This window comes from Oncorhynchus masou, chromosome 8 (assembly GCF_036934945.1).
Source record: "Oncorhynchus masou masou isolate Uvic2021 chromosome 8, UVic_Omas_1.1, whole genome shotgun sequence".
Classification (NCBI taxonomy): domain Eukaryota; kingdom Metazoa; phylum Chordata; class Actinopteri; order Salmoniformes; family Salmonidae; genus Oncorhynchus; species Oncorhynchus masou.
In genome coordinates, this window is record NC_088219.1 from 36,386,190 (window position 1) to 36,409,687 (window position 23,498).

General features: G+C 43.9%; 1 protein-coding gene across 5 annotated transcripts in view; it reads left to right on the plus strand.

Annotated features, from left to right (window-relative positions):
* The window catches only part of LOC135544591 (multiple C2 and transmembrane domain-containing protein 1-like), a 56,002-nt gene that overhangs the window by 26,853 nt on the left and 5,651 nt on the right, over positions 1–23,498 (plus strand). Inside the window, exons 1-12 of one of the 5 annotated variants that reach the window (XM_064972326.1) lie at positions 8,651–8,778; positions 9,016–9,127; positions 9,312–9,454; positions 9,544–9,623; positions 11,746–11,872; positions 15,124–15,162; positions 17,651–17,815; positions 17,884–18,014; positions 18,331–18,517; positions 18,830–18,923; positions 19,024–19,126; positions 23,377–23,479. In XM_064972326.1, the coding sequence (XP_064828398.1) occupies positions 8,776–8,778; positions 9,016–9,127; positions 9,312–9,454; positions 9,544–9,623; positions 11,746–11,872; positions 15,124–15,162; positions 17,651–17,815; positions 17,884–18,014; positions 18,331–18,517; positions 18,830–18,923; positions 19,024–19,126; positions 23,377–23,479 (1,287 nt within the window). In that variant the 5' untranslated portion in view covers positions 8,651–8,775. Of the gene's footprint in view, positions 1–8,650; positions 8,779–9,015; positions 9,128–9,311; positions 9,455–9,543; positions 9,624–11,745; positions 11,873–15,123; positions 15,163–17,650; positions 17,816–17,883; positions 18,015–18,330; positions 18,518–18,829; positions 18,924–19,023; positions 19,127–23,376; positions 23,480–23,498 lie in introns of those variants that run through there. The other 4 variants (XM_064972322.1, XM_064972323.1, XM_064972324.1 and 1 more) reach the window with 4 other exon arrangements.

A 23,498-nucleotide genomic window follows, 5' to 3' on the forward strand; every position in this document is an offset into this window, starting at 1 on the left:
CACCAATGCTCTGTTGCTGATGACTGGAATGAATGCAGATTTCAGGAGCAGGACAAGACACCCTCTTTTGTGACTGATGACTGACATCAGGGCATGTACGTGATAGGCCTGTCTGGCTTATATGATTCTGATGGTCATAATGCTTCATGACAGTGTCATAAAGTGTATTTGATCACTCTCTCCGCAGCCGATGTGAGTAAGACCTTTCAACAGGTCAACATTCACAAGGCCGCAGGGCCAGACGGATTATGTCTTCTGTTGTTGTTTGATTGGTTCCTGGCTTGACTCCTGTCATTGGTTGGTTCCAACTGCAGCGTACACATGACTGAACAACCGAGAGCTGTCGGACCGCCTCAGCGGCTACATAACTGGCTTAGCACCTGTCAATCAAGAGGTATCCGCTCCAGGGATTATAGCCAGAAGCTAAGACTTCACTTCTCCTCTCCCTCCCACTCTTTCTCCTCCTTCTACTCCTACCTCTTTGTCATCCCTTCATTCAGATTAGTATATTTTCCCCTAGTCCTCTGAGCTCTCCCGTCTTTACTGTCATTAAATGCCTTTCTATCACTTTCTCCCTCTTGTTCTGTTTCTGCCTCTAACGCCCTCCATCTATCTTGGCTCTCTCTCAGAGGACACAGGCTATGCTGGTGCAGAGAGTGAGTCTGGCCCTGTCTGTCTGAGGGGGCAGTATGTGTCTGTGTCTCAGATGAGGTCAGGGACTGAGCGGATGTGAGGATGAATTTAGGAGAGGCGGTGGCTGTTTTCTGGATGAGTGGAGCTTGTCATCCCTAAGTGGTGCCTTTGGCAGTCCCCTCTTTTTCTCTCTCTTTCCCTCTTTCCTCCTGTGACAGTTTCTCCCACTCTCCCCTCCGTTCTCCTTTTATCTCTCATTCCCTCCCAGTCTCCACAACCATCTCTCTCTCCTCCTCTCTCTCTCTCACTTCATGAATGAGGGTTTGGAATTGGCGTTTCAAGGGTTACGGGACGAGTCACATCATCTGACCTCAATATGCGGATGACTGCTATCGGTGAGCTTTAGCTGCTGCCTCCTTGCCTCCTACCCCCTGTTTCCCCATGCCACCTAACCCTGGCTTCCCCATGCTATGGTTTTCAAGGGTTTCGTTGTTTGAATGTGTCACTGTTGGTGGCTCTACTAAATTGTGGCTTACAGTATTGCTCTATCCTGCACACAGTCCTTCTGCTGGCTGGATAGGTTCTCTAGTGGATACCTGTCTTGTCATCATGAGACGTGTGTGTGTGTGTGTGTGTGACTCAGTGGGTGACTCACACTCTCAGGAGATGACTTGATCTGACAGCTGTCTAGGTCAGGGAGAAATCACAGTAACATCAAAGTGAATGAATCATGTTGGTACACATGTCTCCTCGGTTTCCTAACTGGTTTCATCACATGTCTGTGCTGGGATGAAGGAGATATGTAATTCTTCTCATGTTTGAGGATTATCGCTATGCAAGCATGGTTTCTGTGTCACTCGACACTCTAACATATGTTTAATTGAAAGGTATACTGCACTTCAAAGTGATTATATTATTCTGTGACTGTGCTCTGTAACATATGCTGAATATGGTAATTTACATTATCAGTATATGTTTTTAATCAATGTACAGTAATATGTGGCCCGTACAGAAACCAAACCCTCAATTCTGAAGGTGGAAATTGCCAGCAACATGCTCCAACCAACCCGTCTGAACCAAATGCGTTGTACTGTAGTTTGTTTGAAGTGCAACACAACAACGCTAATCAAGAGGAACTCGCTAGAATTAATTCTTCCTTCAAGGCTGTGTTCTGTTGTTCCAAAAACAGGTTGCTATATGACCTAGTTATTGCTCAGAACTCCTATGTTGCTGTTTCCCATTTTAAATATTTGGGAGTCAATATATTTGCTTCCTTAGATAAAAGCATTGCCGGAAACTTTAACGCTTTAACGCTCAAATTGTAAGATTGTAAGGAGGGGAGGGCCGCCGTCTTATCGGCTCTTAACCAACCATGCTATTTTGTTCGTTTTTTGCGTTATCCGTAACTTGTTTTGTACATAATGTTGCTTCTACCATCTCCTATGACTGAATAGAACTGCGAGCGCTCACCTCAGATTAGACAAAGATTTTTTCTTCAATGAGTCGGATGGTAGGGAGATACTGCAGAAATCCAACCAGGCCCATCATTGGGCACCATAGTCCCTGTGTCCAAGAACACTAAGGTAACCTGCCTAAATGACCCGTAGCACTCACGTCTGTGGCCATAAAATGCTTTGAAAGGTTGGTTATGGCTCACCACAACACAGAAACTCTAGACACACTCCAATTTGCATACCGCACCAACAAATCCACAGATGATGCAATCTCTGTTGCTCTCCACACTGCCCTTTCACACCTGTACAAAAGGAACACCTATGTGAGAATGCTATTCATTGACTTACAGCTCAGCGTTCAACACCATAGTGCCCTCAAAGCTCATCACTAAGCTAAGGACTCTGGGACTAAACACTTCCCTCTGTAACTGGATTCTGGACTTCTTGACGGGCCGCCCCCATGTGATAAGGGTAGGTAACAACACATCCACCACTCTGATCCTCAAAACGGGTGCCCCTCAGGGGTGCGTGCTCAGTCCCCTCCAGTACTCCCTGTTCACCCATGAAAGCATGGTCAGGCACGACTCCAACACTATTAAGTTTGCCGATGACACAACAGTGGTAGGCCTGATAACCGACAACGATGAAGACAGCCTATAGGGAGGATGTCAGAGACCTGACCGTGTGGTGGAAGGACAACAACCTCTCCCTCAACGTGATGAAGACAAAGAAGATGATTGTGGACAACAGGGAAAGGAGGACAGCGTGCTCCCTCATTCTCATCGACAGGGCTGTAGTCAAGGAGGTTGAGAGCTTCAAGTTCCTTGGTGTCCACATCACCAACAAACTAACATGGTCCAAGGACACCAAGACACAAGATGGCACAACAAAACCTATTCCCCCTCAGGAGACTGAAAAGATTTGGCATGGGTGCTCAGATCCTCAAAAGGTTTTACAGCTGCACCATCGTGAGCATCCTGACTGGTTGCATCACTGCCTGGTATGGCAACTGCTCGGCCTCCGATCGCAAGGCACTACAGACGGTAGTGCGTACCGCCCAGGACATCACCAAGGACAAGCTTCCTGCCGTCCAGGATCTCTATATCAAGGAACGCCCTAAAAAGGATTCTACCCCAAGACATAAGACTCCTGAACATCTAATCAAATGGCCTTCTAGGCTATTTGCATACAAGGTAATATGTACATGAGTACCTACATGCACATGTACATACTACCTCAATTACCTTGACACTGGTGCCCCCGCACATTGACTCTTTACCAGTACCCCCTGTATATAGCCTCCACGTTGACTCTGTACCAGTACCCCCTGTATATAGCCTCCACGTTGACTCTGTACCAGTACCCCCTGTATATAGCCTCCACGTTGACTCTGTACCAGTACCCCCTGTATATAGCCTCCACGTTGACTCTGTACCAGTACCCCCTGTATATAGCCTCCACGTTGACTCTGTACCAGTACCCCCTGTATATAGCCTCCACGTTGACTCTGTACCAGTACCCCCTGTATATAGCCTCCACGTTGACTCTGTACCAGTACCCCCTGTATATAGCCTCCACGTTGACTCTGTATCAGTACCCCCTGTATATAGCCTCCACGTTGACTCTGTACCAGTACCCCCTGTATATAGCCTCCACGTTGACTCTGTACCAGTACCCCCTGTATATAGCCTCCACGTTGACTCTGTACCAGTACCCCCTGTATATGGCCCCGCTGTTGACTCTGTACCAGTACCCCCTGTATATAGCCTCCACGTTGACTCTGTACCAGTACCCCCTGTATATAGCCTCCACGTTGACTCTGTACCAGTACCCCCTGTATATAGCCTCCACGTTGACTCTGTACCAGTACCCCCTGTATATAGCCCCGCTGTTGACTCTGTACCAGTACCCCCTGTATATAGCCTCCACGTTGACTCTGTACCAGTACCCCCTGTATATAGCCCCGCTGTTGACTCTGTACCAGTACCCCCTGTATATAGCCCCGCTGTTGACTCTGTACCAGTACCCCCTGTATATAGCCTCCACGTTGACTCTTTACCAGTACCCCCTGTATATAGCCTCCACGTTGTTATTTACCCTTTACTTATTTGTTGTTATCTCTTACTTTTTTTAGGTTGTTTATTAAAACTGCATTGTTGGTTAATTAAGGGCTTGTAAGTAAGCATTTCACTGTAATTTCAACTGTGGTATTCCGCGCATGTGACAAATAAAATTTGATTTGATTTTAAATCAATTCAATCTAACCTCAGTAGATACAATAATATCCCAGTTGCTTTAACAGGCAGAATATCAATTGTCAAAATGACTATATTGCCGCGGCTGAATTTCTGTAGTTCAGTACTTCCCTTGTCTCCCCCTACTGGTTATTGGGATACGTTTCATAGTGTGGTTTCAAAATGTATATGGCAAGGTATATGATCACGGATAAATGTACAAAGAGGGAAAGATGTTGGACTATCCGTACCAAACTTTTTAAATTGTATTTCCAGGCACTAGCATTCTTTTGTCCCCTAGCTGAGTATAGAGAGAAATATGGTGTCTCCGATTGCCCTGGAAGAGGTGGTCTTCACTGATATGTCCCTTAAACAATGTCAACTACACTTTGGTAGTATTAATGCTCACACTATTTGTATTTGGTCTAATTTTTTTTAATACTATATAACTGGGAATGAAAATTGCATGCCCATGCTGCAGAATTTCACAATAATACCTTGCGATCTGGAGGGCGTCCTTTTGCATCCCACCAATGGGCCAAATGTGGAATCCGTACCCTCATGGGCTGTAATGGTTTGAGAACATTCCAAGATTCGAAAGATACATACACGTTCTCAGGAAACTCCTTTTCCCCCTATAATTTACAATTTAGGTCAGCGACTCTGGCCTGTGGGGTCCCTTGGGAAACACAACTACCGAACCATCCAATGATGACATTTAAAAATTAATTATGTGGGCTCCTGAACGGATTGATCTCTATAATACTATATATTAACAACCTTTGGTAAATTCATATCCTGAGCTAGCCATTAAAACATATGGTTCACAGATCTAATTGAATTTGAACAACCTTTTAACTGGAACAGAATTTGGCAAAAACCTTGGCATCCTGTAATCTGAACCATCAATTCGTTTGAAGTTTGTTCACAGACTGTATTTAACACCGAGGAAGCGTTTTACGATGCACCAAGGATGCGTTTTACTGTGCACTGTGTCGCCTAAATCAGATAGGCACATTCCTTCAAATTATGTGGGAGTACCCTACTGTTAAATTCAGGGGCAAAGTAAAACATTTTGGGGGGGAGTGCATGATTTTAAATATTCAATGCTTTGCATCTATTATGTTACTTAATGATGATAAGTGCCCTTGAAACTTTTTTAATGATATATATATATATATTGAAACTCTCAATATATAGATATATATATATATATATATAATATATATATATGAGAGAGAGAGAGAGACTAATTCTTTGATTGCTTTTGTACACTTAAACCCCCCTCTGAATTTTTTTTCTCTCCATTTGGTCACAAAGTTGAGCTCACGGTACATTTAGCCAGTTGAAACATGTCTGTTGTCATGTCACGGAGATAGCCTATACTGGCTGCTTGTCTCACTAAATAACCAACACACAGACACAGTCTCTCTTCTGAAATACCCTGTACTGCATGTATGTCAGTGCCTGCTGATAGGATTGTACCTGATCAGTGTGTATTATAAGCCCAGCAGTGCTCATCTCCTTTAGTACCAAAGGCCTGTGGAGATCGTCCCAGCCATAGCGAGACTAATCACATCACTCTGATTGATTGTTAGTACAGATCACTATTATTGATCACCTATTGATTGTGTGCACAGAGAGGTTGTGTCTGAGTGATGGCTGCAGGCAGCTTCAATCTGAATATTGTTTTTAGGAGAACGTTGGGGGGTGGGGGGTCAATGCATGTAAAAGGCAGCATAAAAATATGTTGTTTTTTTTGGGGGGCAGACTGTCTCTCATACAATCAAATGCTTAGTAAATGTTCAAAGGGTGTGACATGGGTTTATTATGTATTGTAGTTTCTATTGGGGCTTGTAGTAGTTGGGATTGTAGCTGATTTAGGGTGTGTGTGTTTTTAATAGGTTGGTTAAATTGAGCAATGATCAGAGATTCAGTTTTCGCTTGTATCACACTGTTCACACTCGCACAGCCTGGTTGTTTAGACATATGGCTTAGTCCAGAATCAGACCTTATCCATTCACTGTACATAATGCACTACTCAGGGCCACAGCCTGGTTGGTTAGACATATGGCTTAGTCCAGAATCAAACCTTATCCATTCACTGTACATAATGCACTACTCGGGGCCACATCCTAATAGGCAGGCATACAGACGCATAATACAATTGGTTTTAACGTTTGACATTTTTCCATTGGCTCAATTGTACCAGGCCAGTCAAGTGTCTTGTCGTTGTTTGGCCAATACCTCTCTCCTGTTTCGTAGTCTATCGACTACCCCCCCCCCCCTTCTCCCAGCCATAGCGAGACTAATCACATCACTCTGATTGATTGTTAGTACAGATCACTATTATTGATCGTGTGCACAGAGAGGTTGTGTCTGAGTGATGGTCTGTTGTTGATATCATGAGATGGCAGATATCTGATGGAAAGACTCAAAACACCATGATTGTGTAATGAAACCATGAAATGTAATGCACCCTAACCGGAGATCTGGTGTTTGGATGTAAACACCAATGTCAGTGTTATGAGAGAAAGAACGTTTTAGAACAGAATAGTACTCTGGAACGCCCAAAGTGGTTATTCAATCTGAATATTGTTTTTTAGGAGAACGTTGGGGGGGTGGGGGGTCAATGCATGTAAAAGGCAGCATAAAAATGTTTTTTTCAGTTGGGCTTTTTTTTTTTTTTTTGGGGGGGGCAGACTGTCTCTCATACAATCAAATGGTTACATGCAAATGAGTTATAGCCTAAATGTTGATGAAAGATAACACCCTGTGGAGAATATTTTTGTGGAGTTCCACCTTTTTCAATGCTTTATTTAGACGGAATAGAAACAGGAGGAGACAGAGAAGGAGTGAAAGTGGGACAGGCGGAAAGCGGAAATTGAACCCCTGGGGCAGTAAGATGGTGCATTTCTTTGGAATTGATTAGAATTTCCACACACTCAACCACACAGCCACACCGTGAAACATTATTCTGGGCTGAATTTCAATTGACAACAACAACAAACAAAAACACAAATACTTCATAGAAAATGAATGCAAGTCGTTTCAATTTCAATTGACAACAACAACAAACAAAAACACAAATACTTCATAGAAAATGAATGCAAGTCGTTTCAATGTAAGAATCAATCCAACTTAAACATGTTGCTCAAAATATAATTAACTTTTATGAGGGCAACAAACCAAAGAGAGAACATTTTGTGATTGAACTGATTTGGTTTGAATCAAACATCTTGTCACGTGGCTCTTTTTTCTTTCTTTTTTTGAGGATTATGGGTAATTCAAATGTTTTAGACTTTATGATTATTTCACAGAATGCACGTTTGAAGGATGAAAAGTAAACTTCTATATGAGTATTAAGCAGCTTGTTGTGCCAGGAGGCGTAATGGATCATGATGAATTGATATCAAAACCATAAATCAAAAATGATGTTCGATGGTGAGACTTCCCATTCCCACATTTCTGCCTTTTGACGGAAGAGGCAAATATAGTGCTTGTTGTAAAAACCTTTAGTTACTGTTGGTGGGTTGAGCCCTGTGCTCAACAAGCCTACCAAAACGGGCAACCGATCAGATGCTGAACATCAATCCATTTTTAACATACTGCAGAAGAGCTGTTCTAACGCTGAAACACCAGATAGTGTTTAGAAGATTTAGACAGGGAAACAACACCAACAGAGAACTTCTGCACTGAACCAAACTCGATCCGCCAAAATAGTGTTTTCAACCTCTTCCGGTATTGTCTCCCAGGCCCTGGGAAGGTGTTACTCAACACTTGATTAAGTGGTGTTACAACACATCATGTCATCTTTCGAAAACATCCAGCAAAGTTCAGCTTTCGCCTCCTTCGCGTTGGTGCCAGCTCAGTTGCCACTCGCTTAGGTGTTACAGAGCACTTCATTTTAAGTTGCTGGGTTGCTGACCGCCATTGATTTAAGTGTGTCTGTGTGTTTGAGTGCGCCTGGAGGGAGAAAGAGAGAGAGAGAGAGCGGGAGAGAATTACTATGGTAACCACAGTGTAATTATAAGGTACAGCTATGTATAATCCACGGAACCAAACTCGGGAGACAAAGCCGGCACTGGCAGTGTGTGTACACTGTAATCACTATGTGATCTGGGATGCAATACTGTAGGGTTGGTGTTTATCCCTGGGCTTGGTCTATGTCCTGATCACCAGATTCGTTTTTTGGGTGTAAGTGGGGACAATATATCAGCTGCCCCTGACACCGGAATGGATATGTATTGTAGATAAGAAGCTCACACTCAGCTCAGGAAGTCGTTCTCATGCAACATCCTGTTAGTGGTGTCCCTGTAGATGTGCTGTTTCATTGGTTTTCTCTTGGTACATGAGACCCACACTGATAGCCGTCTGCTCACTGGAAACGTGTGTGCCCTGCCGACACACACGTCCACAGCAGAGGAACGGGACTAAGCTTTACGGTCGCTTTTATGGTGAATATTATGCTCTCCACTGTGTTTGCTGGTGAAAGCTTCGCTCCTGTAGGAGCTGTAAGGCTGAAAGCATCTCTGGTGCAGGAAGTTGGATTCCTCGTTCCGATGCTGTGTTTTGACCAACATGTTTTCTGGATGTCAGCTTTGTCTGTCTGTCTGTCTGTCTGTCTGTCTGTCTGTCTGTCTGTCTGTCTGTCTGTCTGTATTTTTAAACATCTGTCTCTTCTTTCTCCCCAGGTTATGGGTGCCTCGGGGGTTAACTCGGACAGAGCTCTGCCCAGCTCAGAGATGTACCAGCTGGACATAGTGCTGAAGAGAGGACACAACCTGGCCATACGGGACAGAGGAGGTACCAAGTCATATACAGTATATCTGTCCATCTATCTTTAGGGGGTTGGGAAGTACAGGGTTGGACTTTTGTAAAAAAAAAAAAACTAAATCATGAAAAGTCTGTCTCACTTTTTTCTCTCTCTCCCTCTCTCTCACTCCACCCTCTCTCTCACTCCACCCTCTCTCTCTCTCCACCCTCTTAGGTACCAGTGATCCATATGTGAAGTTTAAGCTGTGCGGGAAGGAGGTGTTTCGCAGTAAGACCATCCACAAGAACCTTAACCCTGTCTGGGACGAGGGGACTAAACTACTGGTGGACAGTCTGCAGGAACCTCTCTATGTCAAGGTAACGAACATGCACGCGCGCACACACACACACACACACACGCTCTTAGACACACACTCTAACACAGATGGTGTGTGTTTTCCCTGCAGGTGTTTGACTATGACTTCGGCCTTCAGGATGACTTCATGGGTTCAGCTTACCTCTACCTGGAGTCCCTGGAGCAACAGCGGTACTGTAGGCCTATGGCATCTGTATATCACCTGTTTGTGGACTGTTTTGGCATATACTGTGCATACAGTATGCAGATCACCTGTCAGACAGAAGCTTTTCTCCAAAGCGACTTACAGTACAGCGAGTGCATGCATTTTCAGTCTGTGTATATGACGAACTCACAACCTTAAGCCACACGAAACCACATGACCGCATTACGTCATCAGCTATTGTGGCTCCCGGGTTTTGCAACCTGTTTTCCTCTGACGTCCTCTGTTCTGTTCCTCCAGTCGAACCGGACCCTACCTGAGACCTGGTGTCACACAGACATCCACACACTCCGATTGTCACGCCCTGACCTTAGAGTGCTTTTTATGTCTCTATTTTGGTTTGGTCAGGGTGTGATTTGGGTGGGCATTCTATGTTCATTTTTCTATGTTTTGCATTTCTTTGTTTTGGCCGGGTATGGTTCTCAATCAGGGACAGCTGTCTATCGTTGTCTCTGATTGGGAACCATACTTAAATAGCCTTTTCCCCCCTGTGTTTTGTGGGTAGTTATTTTCTGTTTAGTGTTTTCTGCACCTGATGGAACTGTTCGTTGTCGTTTCTCGCTTTTTTATTTTTGTTCTAGTGTTCAGTTTTAATAAAAATCATGAACACTTACCACGCTGCGCTTTGGTCCAATCCTTCTTCATGCAACGATGAGCGTTACAGAACTACCCACCACAAACGGACCAAGCAGCGTGGTATGGAGGAGCAGAGGGTTCAGGATTCGTGGACTTGGGAGGTAATCCTGGACGGGAGAGGACCCTGGGGGCAGGCTGGGGAATATCGCCGTCCGAAAGAGGAACTGGGGGCAGCTAAAGCTGAGAGGCGGCGATATGAGGCAAGTCAGCGAAGCACGAGAGGCAAAAGCCCCCCAAAAGCAGGGAGATTGGCGGAGTCAGGCTAAAGACCTGAGGGAAGGAACGTGATACTGGTCAGGCACCATGTTATGCGGTAAAGTGCACAGTGTCTCCAGTGCGTGCTCATAGCCCGGTGCGCTATATGCCAGCCCTCCGCAAGTGCCACGCTAGAGTGCCATGGCAGATTGTGGCAGCTCAGCAGGCTTGTTCTCCGGTGCGCCGTTTCGGCCCAGGGTATCCTGCGCCGGCTCTGCGCACTGTGTCTCCGGTGCGCTATGACTGCTCAGTGCATCCTATGCCTGCACCCCGCCCGTCCTGGGCTAAAGTGGGCATTCAGCCAAATGGAGAGGTGCAAGTGTCAAACACTAGATCTCCAGCCCCCCCCACAGCCCGGTTCGACCTGTGCCTGCACTCTGGAGGTTCCGGACTAAAGTGGGCATTCACCGGAGTGGGCACCCTCGTTGCGGGCCCCAGACTGGAGGGCGATGCTGGAGGCTCCGGACTGGAGGCTCCGGAGCCTCCAGCGACGCCCTCCAGTCCGGAGCCTCCAGCGACGCTCTCCAGTCCGGAGCCTCCAGCGACGCCCTCCAGCGACGCCCTCCAGTCCGGAACCTCCAGCGACGCCCTCCAGTCCGGAACCTCCAGCGACGCCCTCCAGTCCGGAGCCTCCAGCGACGCCCACCAGTCCGGAGCCTCCAGCGACGCCCTCCAGTCCGGAGCCTCCAGCGACGCCCTCCAGTCCGGAGCCTCCAGCGACGCCCTCCAGTCCGGAGCCTCCAGCGTGGGTGTCCAGTCCGGAGCCCGCAACGAGGGTGTCCAGTCCGGGGGCCCGCAACGAGGGTGTCCAGTCCGGGGGCCCGCAACGAGGGTGTCCAGTCCGGGGGCCCGCAGCGAGGGTGCCCAGTCCGGGGGCCCGCAGCGAGGGTGCCCAGTCCGGGGGCCCGCAGCGAGGTCCTCGCACTAGAGGCGCCACCAAAGTGGGCCAAACTAGAGGTGGAGCGGGGTCTACGTCCCGCACCAGAGCTGCCACGCGGATAGATGCCCACCCAGACCCTCCCCTATAGGTTCAGGTTTTGCGGCCGAAGTCCCACTGGTTTGGTCAGGGTATGACCAAAAAATCATGAACACTTACCACGCTGCGCTTTGGTCCGATCCTTCTTCATGCAACGATGAGCGTTACACAGACACACACACACTCAGACACACACAAATTGAATGTGATCTATTCCTGTGCAGGGCAATACCAGTTAATCTAACACTGCAGGACCCTCACTACCCTGATGTAGACCTGGGAACACTGGAGCTGACCGTCACCTTAAGGCCTAAAGACGGCTCCATAGAGGAGCCGCACAGAGATGCCACTGTAAGTGTTACACCACCCACTGACAACAGTTATCACTATAGGAGAGGGTTTTGCTCCAGCCTGGCACTAACACGTTTCATTTTTGACGAGATGCACGGTAAGGGAACCAGATCACTGCAGTCCCGGAAAAACTACAGGGCGGTGCAGGTTTCTGTTCCAGCCCAGCACTGAACACGTTTAGCTCTGAGGAAATGTAAGGCAGCCAGTAGCTATAGTGTATTGAGGGTCTAGTGGTGCTGAGTCTGTGAACTGTTTGCGTCCAACAGACAAATGAGGTGGTAAAGGAGCATCGTTGGAAGCCTTATGTGAACAAAGTGAGTAGTTAGCCTCCTGTAGCATATTCCATACCTGCCAACTCCAATTAGTCTCTTTTAGCCTGATGTAGCCTGGCTTAATATTCCTGCATGCCCTCTCTCCATCTCCCTGACACTCTTTCACACAGATTTAATATCCATCATGGGAATTTATTGGGTTCTTACCCCTTGATTAGTTTTAATTAAAGCCTTAATTACAGCAGCATCTTAGACCGTATTTTTTTTTTTTTGCGTCTGTATCTGGAGCAGTGTGGAACTGGAAGCGTGAATTTGGAATACTCTGTCCTGTTCCGTTATTTTGTGTTCCACATCGGAGGGGGACGAGGCATCTGCGGTGCCAGGATGTAAAATTAATCCTGTCAAATGTATTATGCATGATCTGCTGGGTTAATTAGACTTGGACCCGACGGCTACACGAACGGCAAAGAAGAAGAAAAAAAGTTGCTTCAACGAACAAGGCAACCAGTTGCAATAGGATTGTGATTTTTCTGAAATTCCTGTTGAGCAAATTCACAATCCTATAGCAACTGGTTGCCTCACAATTGTATGTGGAAACAACTTCTCTTTCTTCTATTTTTTACAGTGTACACAGGTTGGCCTTTCAAGTATGACCCTCTTCCACTCTGGGAGACATTGTGGGGCAGGGAAAGAGAAAAAGGGGGTGGAGATAGAGAGAGGGGGCGGGGCTACTGATCAGAACCAGTGAAGTGTCTCTTATCAATACTGTGATACTCTACACACCCCTTGCAGTCTTCACATGTTGCTACCTTGAAATCAAATCTAAAAGGGGTATTAAATCCGTTTTTTCCCCCACCAATTTACACCATCTACTGAAAGAAAAATCATAGAAGATTTTCCAAATGAATAAAAAATTTGGCTGTGAATCATTTTGAATAAGATTCTACCAAACTTGCCCAACTTTTAGGGCAACACATATCCATTGATTTTGACCAAATTGCTCCAGCTCAGTAAAAATAGTTTGGGAATCATTGATGGACAGCAATATTCAAACCTTGTCTCTGATTTTCAAGCAGATTTAAGTCAGGACTGAGACACCACCTCTTGGAAAGCCATTCTGGTGGGTCTTTGGCTATACAATTTGTGTATTTGTCCCGCTGAAAAATAAAACTCTTTCCCAGGGTTAGGTTTTCAGAAGACTACGGCAGGTTTTCCACAAACCTTTAACCTCTTGGCTTTGGCTCCTTTCATATTTATTTTGATGCTGACAAACTCCCCATTCCCTGCCAGTGACAAGCATTCCCATAACATGATGCTGCCACAACAACACTTGGAAATAGAGAGGATCAACAACATCACATTCACTCCTCATTACTGGCCTGGTTGCCACAAGGCCATTAAGTAATACTGCAATACAAAATGGCAAATACATCTTATTTGACCAGTTTCTCACAGCAGAAAAATAATCCTGCAGCAACAGGAACTGTGAATAATTATGTGGATTATAATTATTGGACAATTTTTATGAGTTGATACATTTTTAGTTAGGGTAAAATCAAGTCTGACATTTTAAAGTGGAAATTACCAACTTTAGAAGACCTTCGAATACACTGCAATTTGCAATCAGGACATCTTTGTTCATCACAGGTTTTTAGACATTTGGAAGACATTTTTTCAAAAAAATTCACTTTGAAAATGTGGAATAGGTTACATAGATTTGTTGGTTAAAAAAATCTAATTTAATCCCATTTTAGATGTAACATCAAAGCAGCAAAATGTGAAAACAGTGCAAGAGGTCTGTAGACTTAATGGTTTGGCCCTGTAGTTGATGGTTTGGCCCTGTAGTTGATTGTTAGGCCCTGTAGTTCATGGTTTGGCCCTGTAGTTGATTGTTTGGCCCTGTAGTTGATGGTTTGGCCCTGTAGTTGATGGTTTGGCCCTGTAGTTGATTGTTAGGCCCTGTAGTTCATGGTTTGGCCCTGTAGTTGATGGTTAGGCCCTGTAGTTGATGGTTAGGCCCTGTAGTTGATGGTTTGGCCCTGTAGTTGATGGGTTGGCCCTGTAGTTGATGGGTTGGCCCTGTAGTTGATGGTTTGGCCCTGTAGTTGATGGTTTGGCCCTGTAGTTGATGGGTTGGCCCTGTAGTTGATGGGTTGGCCCTGTAGTTGATGGGTTGGCCCTGTAGCTGATGGTTTGGCCCTGTAGTTGATGGTTTGGCCCTGTAGTTGATGGTTTGGCCCTGTAGTTGATGGCTTGGCCCTGTAGTTGATGGCTTGGCCCTGTAGTTGATGGCTTGGCCCTGTAGTTGATGGCTTGGCCCTGTAGTTGATGGCTTGGCCCTGTAGTTGATGGCTTGGCCCTGTAGTTGATGGTTTGGCCCTGTAGTTGATGGCTTGGCCCTGTAGTTGATGGCTTGGCCCTGTAGTTGATGGTTTGGCCCTGTAGTTGATGGGTTGGCCCTGTAGTTGATGGCTTGGCCCTGTAGTTGATGGCTTGGCCCTGTAGTTGATGGCTTGGCCCTGTAGTTGATGGCTTGGCCCTGTAGTTGATGGCTTGGCCCTGTAGTTGATGGCTGGGCCCTGTAGTTGATGGCTGGGCCCTGTAGTTGATGGCTGGGCCCTGTAGTTGATGGTTTGCGTATAAAGTATATCCACTTATTCCAACTACTCTACATACAGTGCCCTCAATGTGTTTAGACCCCTTGACTTTTTCCACATTTTGTTACATTACAGCCTTAACTCTTGGCATTCAGGCCAAAAAGTTCAATCTAGGTTTCATCAGACCAGATAATCTGGTTTCTCATGGTCTGAGTCCTATAGGTGCCTTTTGGTAAACTCTAAGCTGGTTGTTATGTGCCTTTTACTTAGGAGTGGCTTCTGTCTGGCCACTCTACCATAAAGGCCTGATTGGTGGAGTGCTGCGGAGATGGGAGTCTATGTTGAATGGAGTGCTCTTTGAAATAATGTGTCTTATTTCTAGACCATGCTGCTCAAACGGACCTGGAGGCGATCCAGTAAGGTAAAACTATGACAAATAGCATCAGCTCCTATCTCTAGCCATACCCAGTGTGTGTGTGTGTGTGTGTGTAGCAGCCGCATCCATCCCAGTGCTGTGTTGTGTTGGTGTTGCTGTGCTCTATCCCCTCATCCCCCTCCACTGAACGGCATCATGAGGGGCCGCAGTGACTGGCAGGTCTGCGTACTCACATCCATACCCACATTATACTGTCAGATTTGGCCCTTTGCCTTCTGGAAGTTGTTGGCCCTCTACTCATTCAGCAATGCGGCGGAGTGAAATGTGCAGTTTTACAGCTCAGTCCCTGTAATTCTACACATTTCTGCCATAGGTTGAAGAGAAAAGTTTGCAGTTTTGAATATGATATCTGAGTGAGAACAAAATCAATGGGGGCCCCCTGGTCGGTAATCTGACCATGATTACTACAAGTTTGATAGCTGGCTAGACTAATTTATAAATCAAAAACTGGCAGCTGATATGAGCTAATTGAATGACTGCCAGTGGCTGACATAGTAAGATTTTTTTTTTAAACCTGCAGACTCTCAACCAAATTTCGAAATTGCACCTTGTGTATTTTACGATTATAACTCTTGACGGTAATTTGAGACGCCGACTGAGCTCCAAAAAAAGACAAATATTTGCCCATCCCTGGTCTACAGTAGCTGGTCAAACAGGTCTGAACGGCATGGTCTAATTGGTTATGCTGGTTTACCAGCATGGTCACCAGCATACTGCCCCTGAACAAGGCAGTTAACCCATTGTTCCTAGGCCGTCATTGAAAATAAGAATTTGTTCTTAACTAACTTGCCTTGTTAAATAAAGGTCAAATTAAAATCAATAAAAAATACCAGCATAAGATGGACACTAGCACACCAGCTAGTGTCCAAAAAGTGTCCAAAACACAACAAAGGCTGGTCACCAGCAAAACCAGCTCTAGTCACCAGCATATGCTGGTCTAGGCAGTTTATTTTTTTCTCCTGCAGGGTCAGTCTTACTGCCACACCAGAAAGAACACTGTCCCATTTTAATCACAGAGATAAGCTCTGGATCTTAAAGATAATTAAAACCCTAATTCTAAACACAATTGTTCAGCAAGGAAACACCATGTCGAAATATGTTTCGCCATATATTAAAGAACGAATAATGCAAGTCTTGGCGATATGGGCTCTGCTCCTTCAGGGCAGCTCACTGCCCAAGCAAAGCATCGATATATACAATGATCAATCAATCAATCAATCAATCAAATTTTATTTGTCACATACAGATGGTTAGCAGATGTTAATGCGAGTGTAGCGAAATGCTTGTGCTTCTAGTTCCGACAATGCAGTAATAACCAACAAGTAATCTAACTAACAATTCCTAAACTACTGTCTTATACACAGTGTAAGGGGATAAAGTATATGTACATAAGGATATATGAATGAGTGATGGTACAGAGCAGCATAGGCAAGATACAGTAGATGGTATCGAGTACAGTATAGACATATGAGATGAGTATGTAAACAAAGTGGCATAGTTAAAGTGGCTAGTGATACATGTATTACATAAGGATGCAGTCGATGATATAGAGTACAGTATATACGTATGCATATGAGAAGAATAATGTAGGGTAAGTAACATTATATAAGGTAGCATTGTTTAAAGTGGCTAGTGATATATTTACATAATTTCCCATCAATTCCCATTATTAAAGTGGCTGGAGTTGAGTCAGTGTCAGTGTGTTGGCAGCAGTCACTCAATGTTAGTGGTGGCTGTTTAACAGTCTGATGGCCTTGAGATAGAAGCTGTTTTTCAGTCTCTCGGTCCCAGCTTTGATGCACCTGTACTGACCTCGCCTTCTGGATGATAGCGGGGTGAACAGGCAGTGGCTCGGGTGGTTGATGTCCTTGATGATCTTTATGGCCTTCCTGTAACATCGGGTGGTGTAGGTGTCCTGGAGGGCAGGTAGTTTGCCCCCGGTGATGCGTTGTGCAGACCTCACTGCAAGCAGTGAGCTCCACCAATCCCCCAGCAGGGAAGCAGAACAGGTGGAGGCTTGGGGTTGGGAGCAAAATAAGAACAGGCATACTAGAGAATCAGAGGCGCTCACCTTAAATAGACCGCCAAAGAAGTGAGGCGTGATTGTTACTCACGTCTAATTGGTGCAATCCAAAGCTGATGCGTCAGCGGAGGCGGGCACTCGGGTTCCCCTTTCAGCACTGACTTTGCTTTATCAATGGTGTCACGTTGTGAGTTATAGTACAATCGATAATGTGTCTCTGAGCAGACAGTCTGTCTAACAGCTGGTGCAGGTGATGTAGCGCTGTTTGTTGTGGTTGTCATCCTCTCCCATATTTTGGCACCGGGGTCGACATGATGTTGGTGCTCCTGCTTTTAGCACCAGAAGTGATTCAAAATGTAAAATCTATGTAACGGACGTTCTTTCTTTCTTCCTTTCCCTCTCTCTATCTCTCTTTCTCTCTTTCTGTCCCTCTGGGTTTTGTCTCTGCAGCAGCAGTCCGTGCGTTTGGCAGAGCTGCACCGTAAGCACCAGCTGTGGAGAGGCATCGTCAGCATCTCTCTGATCGAAGGTCGTGACCTTTGCCCCATGGACCCCAACGGCCTCAGTGACCCCTATGCAAAGTTCAGACTGGGAAACCAGAAGTACAGGAGCAAGGTACAGACGCGGCATACACACATGCACGCGCACGCACAGGTCATCAGTGTCTCTCTTTCTCCCCGTAGACCATGCCTAAGACGCTGTGTCCCCAGTGGAGAGAGCAGTTTGATCTGCACCTGTATGAAGAGACAGGAGGAGTGCTGGAAATTGCAGTCTGGGACAAAGATACAGGACGCAGGGATGACTTCATAGGACGGTGAGTCTGTTTGTGTGTGTGTGTGTGTCGGTGTAGGTGTTTTCTAGCTACATGTCGTCCCCACTGAGTGTGTGTGTATTTAACTGTGTGTGTGTATTTAATGGGGGGGTGTATTTCACTTTCTATGTGTGTGTATATAACTCTGTGTGTGCGTGTATTTAACTCTGTGTGTGTGTTTGTGTATGTGTGTGTGTGTGTATATAACTCTGTATGTGTGTATATAACTCTGTATGTGTGTGTGTGTTTTCTAGCTGCATGTCGTCCCCACTGAGTATGTGTGTGTGTGTATGTAACTCTGTGTGTGTGACTCTTTCAGCTGTACATTAGACTTGTCCACCCTTGCTAAGGAACACACCCATCGGTTGGAGCTGGCGTTGGAGGAGTCCCGGGGCTCGGTGGTGCTGCTGCTCACTCTGACAGCCTCCTCACACGTCTCCATCGCCGACCTGTCACTCACCCCGCTCGACGACCCCATCGAACGCAGGGAGATCATGGGCCGATATGTGAGTAACATTGTAGTAAAAGGGAGTACAACTTAGTCTATTCACCATTATGTTTGGCAACCTGAAAACTCAAGGAAGACATCTGTTCAAAAAGAGGATTTGGTTAAGTTTACAGGTCGCTAAGGGATATGGTGGTGTTGTGGTCGTAAGTCTCTTTCTCTGACCACTGGATCCGTGTAGTACCTCTTTTTGACCAGAGGGTGGAGCAGTAGGACAGATCTCACACAATGCTCATACACTCAAACCACTCTCTCTCCAAAACGCTGGTAGGAATTAATATTCTGTCTTTCGCTTTCTCTCCCTCTCTCCCAGGGCATGTTCCGGCCCCTGTCTAACCTGAAAGATGTGGGGATAGTTCAGGTCAAGGTGATGAGAGCTGAGGGCCTCATGGCTGCCGACGTCACAGGTAAGGTGTGTGTGTATATGTGTGTATATGTGTGTGTGTGTGTGTGTGGATGTGTGTGTGTGCATGTGGTTTTAGTATAACTGCCTGCGTCTCTGTGTAGGTAAGAGTGATCCTTTCTGTGTTTTGGAGCTGAATAACGACCGGTTACAAACACACACCATCTACAAGAACCTCAACCCGGAATGGAACAAAGTCTTCACCTTGTAAGTGTCGACTTCTTTCTATACCTCCATCTATTTACAATATATCCCTCTATCTCTCCCTTTTTCCTTCCATCTATTTACAATATATCCCTCTATCTCTCCCTTTTTCCTTCCATCTATTTACAGTATATCCCTCTATCTATTTACAGTATATCCCTCTATCTATTTACAGTATATCCCTCTCTCTATTTACAGTATATCCCTCTATCTATTTACAGTCTATCCCTCTATCTATTTACAGTCTATCCCTCTATCTATTTACAATATATCCCTCTATCTCTCCCTTTTTCCTTCCATCTATTTACAGTATATCCCTCTATCTATTTACAGTATATCCCTCTATCTATTTACAGTCTATCCCTCTATCTATTTACAGTATATCCCTCCATCTATTTACAGTCTATCCCTCTATCTATTTACAGTATATCCCTCTCTCTATTTACAGTCTATCCCTCCATCTATTTACAGTATATCCCTCCATCTATTTACAGTATATCCCTCTCTCTATTTACAGTATATCCCTCTCTCTATTTACAGTATATCCCTCTATCTATTTACAGTATATCCCTCTATCTATTTACAGTATATCCCTCTCTCTATTTACAGTCTATCCCTCCATCTATTTACAGTATATCCCTCCATCTATTTACAGTATATCCCTCTCTCTATTTACAGTATATCCCTCCATCTATTTACAGTATATCCCTCCATCTATTTACAGTCTATCCCTCCATCTATTTACAGTATATCCCTCCATCTATTTACAGTATATCCCTCTCTCTATTTACAGTATATCCCTCCATCTATTTACAGTATATCCCTCTATCTATTTACAGTATATCCCTCTATCTATTTACAGTATATCCCTCTCTCTATTTACAGTCTATCCCTCCATCTATTTACAGTATATCCCTCCATCTATTTACAGTATATCCCTCTATCTATTTACAGTATATCCCTCCATCTATTTACAGTATATCTCTCTATTTACAGTCTATCCCTCCATCTATTTACAGTATATCCCTCTATCTATTTACAGTATATCCCTCTATCTATTTACAGTATATCCCTCTCTCTATTTACAGTCTATCCCTCCATCTATTTACAGTATATCCCTCCATCTATTTACAGTATATCCCTCTATCTATTTACAGTATATCCCTCCATCTATTTACAGTATATCCCTCTCTCTATTTACAGTCTATCCCTCCATCTATTTACAGTATATCCCTCCATCTATTTACAGTATATCCCTCTCTCTATTTACAGTATATCCCTCTATCTATTTACAGTATATCCCTCCATCTATTTACAGTATATCCCTCTATCTATTTACAATATATCCCTCTATCTATTTACAGTATATCCCTCTATCTATTTACAGTATATCCCTCTATCTATTTACAGTATATCCCTCTATCTATTTACAGTATATCCCTCCATCTATTTACAGTCTATCCCTCCATCTATTTACAGTATATCCCTCTATCTATTTACAGTATATCCCTCTATCTATTTACAATATATCCTTCTATCTCTCCCTTTTTCCTTCTATCTATTTACAGTATATCCCTCTCTCTATTTACAGTATATCCCTCTATCTATTTACAGTATATCCCTCTATCTATTTACAATATATCCCTCTATCTCTCCCTTTTTCCTTCCATCTATTTACAATATATCCCTCTATCTATTTACAGTATATCCCTCTATCTATTTACAGTATATCCCTCTATCTATTTACAGTATATCCCTCCATCTATTTACAGTCTATCCCTCCATCTATTTACAGTCTATCCCTCCATCTATTTACAGTATATCCCTCCATCTATTTACAGTCTATCCCTCCATCTATTTACAGTATATCCCTCCATCTATTTACAGTCTATCCCTCTATCTATTTACAGTCTATCCCTCCATCTATTTACAGTATATCCCTCCATCTATTTACAGTCTATCCCTCCATCTATTTACAGTATATCCCTCCATCTATTTACAGTCTATCCCTCTCTCTATTTACAATATATCCCTCCATCTATTTACAGTCTATCCCTCCATCTATTTACAGTCTATCCCTCCATCTATTTACAGTATATCCCTCCATCTATTTACAGTCTATCCCTCTATCTATTTACAGTATATCCCTCTCTCTATTTACAGTCTATCCCTCTATCTATTTACAATATATCCCTCTATCTCTCCCTTTTTCCTTCCATCTATTTACAGTCTATCCCTCCATCTATTTACAGTATATCCCTCTATCTATTTACAGTATATCCCTCTATCTATTTACAGTCTATCCCTCTCTCTATTTACAGTATATCCCTCTCTCTATTTACAGTATATCCCTGTCTCTATTTACAGTCTATCCCTCTATCTATTTACAGTCTATCCCTCCATCTATTTACAGTATATCCCTCCATCTATTTACAGTCTATCCCTCCATCTATTTACAGTATATCCCTCCATCTATTTACAGTATATCCCTCTATCTATTTACAGTCTATCCCTCTATCTATTTACAGTCTATCCCTCCATCTATTTACAGTATATCCCTCCATCTATTTACAGTCTATCCCTCCATCTATTTACAGTATATCCCTCCATCTATTTACAGTATATCCCTCTATCTATTTACAGTCTATCCCTCCATCTATTTACAGTATATCCCTCCATCTATTTACAGTATATCCCTCCATCTATTTACAGTATATCCCTCCATCTATTTACAGTCTATCCCTCCATCTATTTACAGTATATCCCTCTATCTATTTACAGTATATCCCTCTATCTATTTACAGTCTATCCCTCTATCTATTTACAGTCTATCCCTCCATCTATTTACAGTATATCCCTCCATCTATTTACAGTATATCCCTCTATCTATTTACAGTCTATCCCTCTATCTATTTACAGTATATCCCTCCATCTATTTACAGTATATCCCTCTATCTATTTACAGTATATCCCTCCATCTATTTACAGTCTATCCCTCCATCTATTTACAGTATATCCCTCCATCTATTTACAGTCTATCCCTCCATCTATTTACAGTATATCCCTCTCTCTATTTACAGTATATCCCTCCATCTATTTACAGTATATCCCTCTCTCTATTTACAGTCTATCCCTCTATCTATTTACAGTATATCCCTCCATCTATTTACAGTATATCCCTCTATCTATTTACAGTATATCCCTCCATCTATTTACAGTATATCCCTCTCTCTATTTACAGTCTATCCCTCCATCTATTTACAGTATATCCCTCCATCTATTTACAGTCTATCCCTCCATCTATTTACAGTATATCCCTCTATCTATTTACAGTATATCCCTCTATCTATTTACAGTCTATCCCTCTCTCTATTTACAGTATATCCCTCTCTCTATTTACAGTATATCCCTGTCTCTATTTACAGTCTATCCCTCCATCTATTTACAGTATATCCCTCTATCTATTTACAGTATATCCCTCCATCTATTTACAGTCTATCCCTCCATCTATTTACAGTCTATCCCTCTATCTATTTACAGTATATCCCTCTCTCTATTTACAGTATATCCCTCTATCTATTTACAGTATATCCCTCTATCTATTTACAGTCTATCCCTCTATCTATTTACAATATATCCCTCTATCTCTCCCTTTTTCCTTCCATCTATTTACAGTCTATCCCTCCATCTATTTACAGTATATCCCTCTATCTATTTACAGTATATCCCTCTATCTATTTACAGTCTATCCCTCTCTCTATTTACAGTCTATCCCTCTATCTATTTACAGTATATCCCTGTCTCTATTTACAGTCTATCCCTCTATCTATTTACAGTATATCCCTGTCTCTATTTACAGTCTATCCCTCTATCTATTTATAGTATATCCCTCTATCTATTTATAGTATATCCCTCTCTCTCCATTTTTCCTTCTATCTATTTACAGTATATCCCTCTCTCTCCTTTTTCCTTCTATATATTTAGTCTATCCATCTCTCTCTTCCTCTTTCTTTCCATCTTTAAATACCTGCCTCTCCTCTCTTTCATCAATTTATATCCACCCTCTTTGTATCCCTTTCTCTATTCCTTTCAACTTTGCCCCTCAGTCTCCAACCCAATAAAGACCTTTATCTGTAACAGCCTCCTTTCTGTTTCCCTCCCTCCCTGCCTTCCTATCCCTCTCCTTCCCACTACTCTGTTCCCTCCTTCCTTCCCCATCCTCCTCTTCCTCTAATCCACCTCCTCCCTCTCAGTAATGTGAAGGACATCCACTCTGTGTTGGAGGTGACAGTGTTTGATGAAGACCGAGACAGGAGCGCTGACTTCTTGGGCAAAGTGGCCATCCCACTGTTACATGTGAGTGAGTGAGTGAGTG